At 33.7% G+C, this 6,859-nt stretch overlaps 1 protein-coding gene across 1 annotated transcript; it reads right to left on the minus strand.

Annotated features, from left to right (window-relative positions):
- Positions 1–1,101: 1,101 nt before the first annotated feature.
- LOC115715014 (uncharacterized) lies at positions 1,102–2,509 on the minus strand. The gene is made up of 4 exons (XM_061113673.1): positions 2,335–2,509; positions 1,998–2,128; positions 1,384–1,901; positions 1,102–1,295 (listed from the first exon to the last, which is right to left on the minus strand). Exons 1-4 carry the CDS (start codon positions 2,507–2,509, stop codon positions 1,157–1,159), a joined length of 963 nt encoding a protein of 320 aa, XP_060969656.1. The 3' UTR covers positions 1,102–1,156.
- Between the last annotated feature and the right edge of the window lie 4,350 nt (positions 2,510–6,859).

The following is a 6,859-nucleotide window of genomic DNA, read 5'->3' on the forward strand; positions in this document are numbered from 1 at the left end:
TATCGTGTTCCCTGATGCACACCACGGTGCATGCTACCACCACATTATTATAAACGTCAACCACAAGTTCAAGACTGACATCTTCACGAATCACATTTACATGTGTGCCTACACGTATTCAAGATTAGAGTTTCACAGAGAATTTGAGAACATTCGTGCCATGAATCCAGCGGTTGCACAATATCTTGAGGAAATTGGATTTGAAAAATGGGTCCGGTCGTACTTTTTAGGGGTACGTTACAATGTAATGACGAGCAACTGGGATGAAAGCTTCAACAACAAAACTAAGGATGCAAGAGGCTTCCCGATCACTGCTGTTGTAGCATTCCTGAGGTCCAAAGTCCAGAAGTGGTTTGCTTCAAGAAAAGAAAAAGCTGACAAGTGGACAAAACCCCTAGCACCAGAAATGGAGGAGGACTTGACATTGCATTTTGAAAAAGGTCAGTATTTGAACGTTGACTCATGCGGGCCTTACACGTTGCAGGTTCACCCTGGAGGAACAGTTATGACCGGTGGCGTAGTGGACTTGCAGGAACATACTTGCACTTGCGGCTTGTTCCAGTGCATGAAATTTCCTTGTCCTCATGCATGTGCTGCATCTCAGGAGCGAAGTATTAGCGCGTACACACTATGCTCGCCATATTACACGACTAAATATTGGAGGAGGACATATGAAGGAACAATTATGCCTGTTGGTGACGAGGATGATTGGGAATTGCCTGATGACATCAAGAACATGACAGTTGGAGTGCCTGTTGAGAAGCAACCAGTAGGGCGACCCAAGAAGCAAAGGGTTGGAAGAATTAAGAACAACCGAACTGCTTGTAACGGTGAAAGGATTATCAAATCACGAAATTGTAGCAAGTGCGGTGCCAAGGGGCACAACAGAAGCACTTGCAACTACCGAGGTTAAAAATGTTATTTTAGTTTATTTGTATCGTGATGTGTTGGACTATTATTTATTGTTATTGAATTAATGTTGGACTATTTTAAATATTCGAATTTGTGATATTTTATGTTTACATAATTATTATAATTTGTTGCATGAAAGAAAGGCGTAAAATTTGTATGAACTCTTAAAAAAATATAAACATACCAATAAAAAAAATCAGTTACATTGTTATCTTAATAAATACCAAATAAAAAACACATTTGTTCATGCTAAATTCTGGTAAAACAAATCTACACACCATCGCTCTCTAAATTTCTTCATATTCTCATCGTGCACATTATCAAACGTAGTCTCCAGCATACTATGCTCGATGTGCTCTATCACGTACATCCCGCAGTTACCGCTGTATGAGACAATAAAAAGTAAATAAATAAAAGTATGCAAATTAAATTCAAGTTAAATAACAAAAAAATCAATTGTAATTAAGTTACCTTGTCTTTGTCTGTGGAACAACGGCCCGATCCATGACCTTTGAAGTGAAATTTCTGACCTGGCTCTCTGAGGCGGTAAGTTGAGGCACGAGGATCATGTCATGAGTCTCGAATAGGCCAGCTTGCAGCAGCAAATTTGATAGTAATTTTTCCCACATTGCCAGGTGACGCTTCAATTCGTTCAGGGAAATCGATCCGAGGCTCGAGTCAAATATGTTCAACAACCAATGATCCAGATCTACCTCTAGTGCCACCCAATGCTTTGCTCCATTGAAGTAGAGGGCCATATATATTCTCTCCTTATTCTTCCAACTGGCCAAGAATTGACTTTCATCCCCTCGAATCAAATCTAATATGCTCTCGTCCCACTGATAGTTAGCCTGGTCATCACCCGCAGCTTCCCACCGAGCAATAACTCCTGCTGGGAAAATACATGGCATGATGACACATCTATTTGGGTAGGCCTCTGGATAAAAGTGTTGTCGCCTCCTCATCAAATGGAATGCCGCATCCAAATGCTAAAACATGAAAATTAAATATGTCAGAGATTAAATAAAAAAGACTTAGATAAAGTCTTTAAAAGAAAAAGCAGTAAAAAAGTCTTAAAAACTTACATCGTTCCCAAGCCAAAACTTCGGAGTATGTAGTTCGAGGAACCAAAACGAATGGTATCGACCGGTGAAGCACTCTCTCGGGTAATTGTTGCCAATCTGGCGAGTACCCAATTGTGGAAAGTCTTGAGCAGCTTCTGATCAACCACTCTAAGTGGGTCCGCATTCACGAGTGTCGAAGTAGCCCTAGCCTTCTTCTTCATTTCAGTGTACTCAGCGAACCACCTAGGCCTCCTTCTCTTCTTCCGGTTCTCCATGACTTCAGGAGCTGTCTCTAACACCTGCACCTCAGAATCCTGAGTATCCCCGATGCTGGTGATATTCGTCTTCTCAGGTGTACAGAACATGTCTTCATCATCCGATTGGTAATCATTTGGGAGAATGAAGTCATCTTCCGGTGTCCGAGCCTCCTCTTCCGGTTGTGGGTGTGGCTGTGGCTGTGGCTGTGGCTGTGAATCTGCTGCCAACCTTCCAGGATCTTGCAGGAGCATCATCATGGTCTTCAACTGATCCATAATCGTTGTTTGTCCTCTTAGCAGAGCGGCCTGCCTGTTGGGTTTTATGCCCTAAATAAAACTCATTACAATCTGACTAGTTATCAATTTAGAAGTGAATTATGATTACATGTATGTTACATGTTTATGGTTTAATACATATACTTGATATATGCACAAAATCAGTTAAATCCAGAACATATAGTTATTCACAATTACAGTATCGTCAATACAGTGGAATGTGATTGTGATTATATGATTCAAAAGATTTGGTCCCTGTTCATCAGTGTTTTGGATTTACACTGATGTGATAATCAGCGATGAAGTATACTTACACTTGGAGTAAGTGTTATGTTCTTTACAGAACATTGGCAAAGTATACTGGTTTCGAATGCATGGAGTATGCATTGGACTGGACCGATATTGAACTTGGTTAAAGATATTGTAAACTTACCATTGTATCTTTCCAAGTCAATGTCAGAAGTTGATCTTAGATTAAGAGAATCTAAATCCTGATATGCTTAGGCTCAATCTCAGCAGTGTTATTCTTGTTCTTTGATTTATTAGTTAAAGCCTACTTTTGAGTCAGGATAATACATATATTTTGGGAACATGATAGCATAACTGAATGGGAGTGCTAAACATAAATATGGAAATCTATAGCTTCTACTGGTGTATAGAAGTAAAGTGATGATTCCTTTTGAGCTTAGTTAAATAAAAGTAAATGGATGAGCTCTTGTTTCAGTGACTATATATTAGATCACTAAAACATCATTTACAGGTAACTAAGTGTTCAAATGGGCAAAATACATTGAGGTGTGTAAACGGTAAATTGGTCCCGTCTCGATGTAAATCATCTATATAGAGGATCTCTAAATCACATTAAGATTATAACAATGGTTAAATGAGATAGCATATTGATATCGTGAAACATATGATATGCTCTATATAAGTCTGAGAGTGCAATTCCAAGTTCTAAGAGTGGATTCAACGAGGAATTAATAAGTTAGGGATTTACTTGGTAAATCGGTTCAACTTATTGGAAGCTCAGAATATAGATCCATGGTCCCCATTCTAGTTGAGACTATACTATTTGTAAGACTCTATAATTGATTTATGATTAATCAATTATAATTCTAAAAGTTAGACTATGTCTAATTTGTGAATTCTCACAGTTTAGGGATGAAATTGTAAATAAGAGGGTTTCTAGGTTTAATTATTAATTATGAGACTTTGCATGTCTTAATTAATAATTAATTTTAAATGGAAATATTATTTAATAATCTATTTTAGTTATTAAATAATTAGTTTTGGCATTTAAATGATTAGAATTGGAAAAATGGCATTTTTGGAGAAATAGAAATAAAATTGAGGAAACTGCAAAATCCATGTAAGGCCCATACACACCATGGCCGGCCACATGATTACATATTTCCCAATTGTTATTTTCCATTTAATTTGTCATTTAATTACTAATCAAAGCCTAGCCTAAATAGGAAAGTGGTGAATCACACTAAATAAGGCAGTTATTCAATTACACAGTAAAAGAGGAAACTGTATATTTGGAAAGTTGTGGTCTTCCCTTTTCCTATTTATAGCCGCCCCCTCTCTTCTCTTGGTGTGCTTGTGCTTGCTTGAGAAAACTTTGCTTTGCAAAGTGTGTCACACGAAATCAAGAGAGAAAACAAGAGAGAAAATTTCGAAATTCCTAGTGAGAGAGAAGTGCCCACACACATCATTCAGTACCTCATTATAGTTTGGAAGACTGTGAAGGATCACATCCAACTGAAGAACTTTTGGGCTCAGATCTTGATTATACTCTGCTACAGACAGGAATCAAGGGTTAGAGATCTGAGTGGAAGGAGACATTAATTCCGCTGCAATCACTGTAAGTTATTCTTAACTTTTATGTGTTTAGTTCATCGTTTTAGAAGTTCAATATTAGGTTGTTAAATCAACATACTTGTGAGTAGATCTAAGATCCTGGATAAATATAATACCAACAACTGGCACCAGAGCCATGGTAATTGATTTGCTTGCAAGAAATTTGGACTTAAAACGATTTGCTTGTGATTTGGATGGTTTCATGATGTGTCATATTGATGTTTGATTGATGTTTGTGAATTCTGGGAAAAATAATTGATTGTCTGTATCTGGAATTATTTTTATTGGATAGTTTGGAAAATTCTAAGCAATTTACTTTTTTACAGAACTCGATTTCGATTTAATTTGAATTAGTTATGAATTTTTGAAAATCGGGAAAAATCTGGGTGGTGATCACCCTACCCACGCGCGCGGAAGGGTTGATGGCAGCCTCCCAGCGCCGAGGAACCTCGGCTGATCTCGTTCCCTGCGCGCGCGGATGGTATGCAACGTATACCATCCGTACAGTGTGCTATTTTCTTCGTTTTCTTCGATTTTTCATGCTATTTCATGGAATTAAATTTCGATTTTTTGTGTAGTTTTGTATGTTGATTTTTGTTTTTCAAATTTCAAATCTAATTATCAGAAATAAATTAATTTTAATTTTTTAAAATTAATTTTAGATATTAGTGCAATTTGATTTTAAAAATGGAAAAATCAAGTTTTGCTTACCTCTTTTCTTATTTCCTTTAAAATTTGATTATTTTATTTTTTTAAGGTCAGATATTAATTTTTTTTGGTAACTTGACCTTAATTAAAATAAGATCAGAATAATCATGATAATTTTAAAAGAGGAAATAAGGTATTTTTGTTAACTTTTAAAATTTTGTTATTTTTTTAATTAAATTAAATTGTAAAACAAGAAAAGAGTATGTATTTACCATTTTCTATTTTATTATTTAATTTATTAAATGACATAAAATTTAAAAGGAAAGTTAGCAATTTATTTTTGAAATGACATTTAGGTTACCCAAAACCTAATTTTTTAAAATGGTAGGTTTAATTTTAATTTTATTTTTCGAAATACAGATTTAAAATTAAATAAATCCTACATCCAACTATCCAGATCTAACCTTGTTGCAGGAGTATGTGTTTTAGATTGTTTGTAAGTTTTTTCTAAAACCTATTATTACTTGATCTAAATTGCCATGGTTAACTTGTTGACAGATCAAATGATCTGATTTTAACCCATGGTTCAATTGATGATAGATCAAGTAGATAATTTGTAACAGGTAATTTTTACAAACTTCTTTCATCTGTGTATGACCTAGTAACATGATAGGATCCATCCAAATCTGTGTGCCTGTGTGAGCCTATATGTTTAATTTCTATTATAGATACATATAGGTTGTTGTTGCTAAATAAAATGTCATAACCTGATAGATTTTATTTAGGCTCATTTAGTTTATGGGCCTATTCAATTAATAACAGTTGTTCATTTTAAGGTTAAATTTCTCTCTTTTGGGCCTTGTGTGAGAGTTGGGAGCCTTAGAAGTGGGTGCGACATACTGGACCCAGCCCCCCCTCACATGAACAACCCCAATTGTGAAGGCCCATTTGCCTGATTTGGATAACTGTGCTAGGTTAATTATATTAGTTTGACCTAATAAAATTGAATAGCAACATAATTAATTTCTTCGAAATTAATTTAAGAAAAACATAGTTTAATGAATTTCATTTCTAGATAAACTATTTGTATTTTTCTTGTATTTAATTAAATAAAGAATTTTAACTAACTAGATTCTTTCTGAAACTTACTTTTATTATTTCATTAAATATTCTTATTTAAGTTATGAATTAGTAATTACTAATTTTTCATAATAACTTAAATTTGAATATATTTTGATAATAATATTAAGCTGAGGAATTCTAGGAATTAGTTATTGAAGATTCTTAAAAGATATTATTTTAAGTTGGTTTTAAACTTAAAAAGGGAATATCTTTAAATTAGGTAGTTACCACCTAATTTTGATATTTAATTAAATGATGTTTGGAAAATTTTAAGTTTGTAAATTATAGATTCTTTCTATAATAACTTAAATCAGACATTTTCCAGATCTTGAAAAGATACTTAGTGGAATCGAGATATTTTCTAGATAGTTATTTCCATACTAATTATTATTTCTAATATAGAAAAATATCATTGATTGTGAAATTAATTGGTTAATGATTAATTTTGGTACAATTCAATTAAGGATATTTTTTCTTGTATTAAATTGGAAATTAATGATTAAGCCTTCTCTATACTTAATTATTTATTTCCTGAATTTAATACATTTAATTAAATTGAAAATTAAATGTCTAAGTTGATTTTCATAATGATACTTAGATATTGTTATTTTCATAATATTTAATTAAATAAGAAAATTATTTTAAGTTGGGTATTTCCATAACAACTTAAATTTGAATAATTTTCAAAATATATTCTATTTATTTTATTAATCATTT

Source organism: Cannabis sativa, chromosome 4, assembly GCF_029168945.1.
Source record: "Cannabis sativa cultivar Pink pepper isolate KNU-18-1 chromosome 4, ASM2916894v1, whole genome shotgun sequence".
NCBI lineage: Eukaryota > Viridiplantae > Streptophyta > Magnoliopsida > Rosales > Cannabaceae > Cannabis > Cannabis sativa.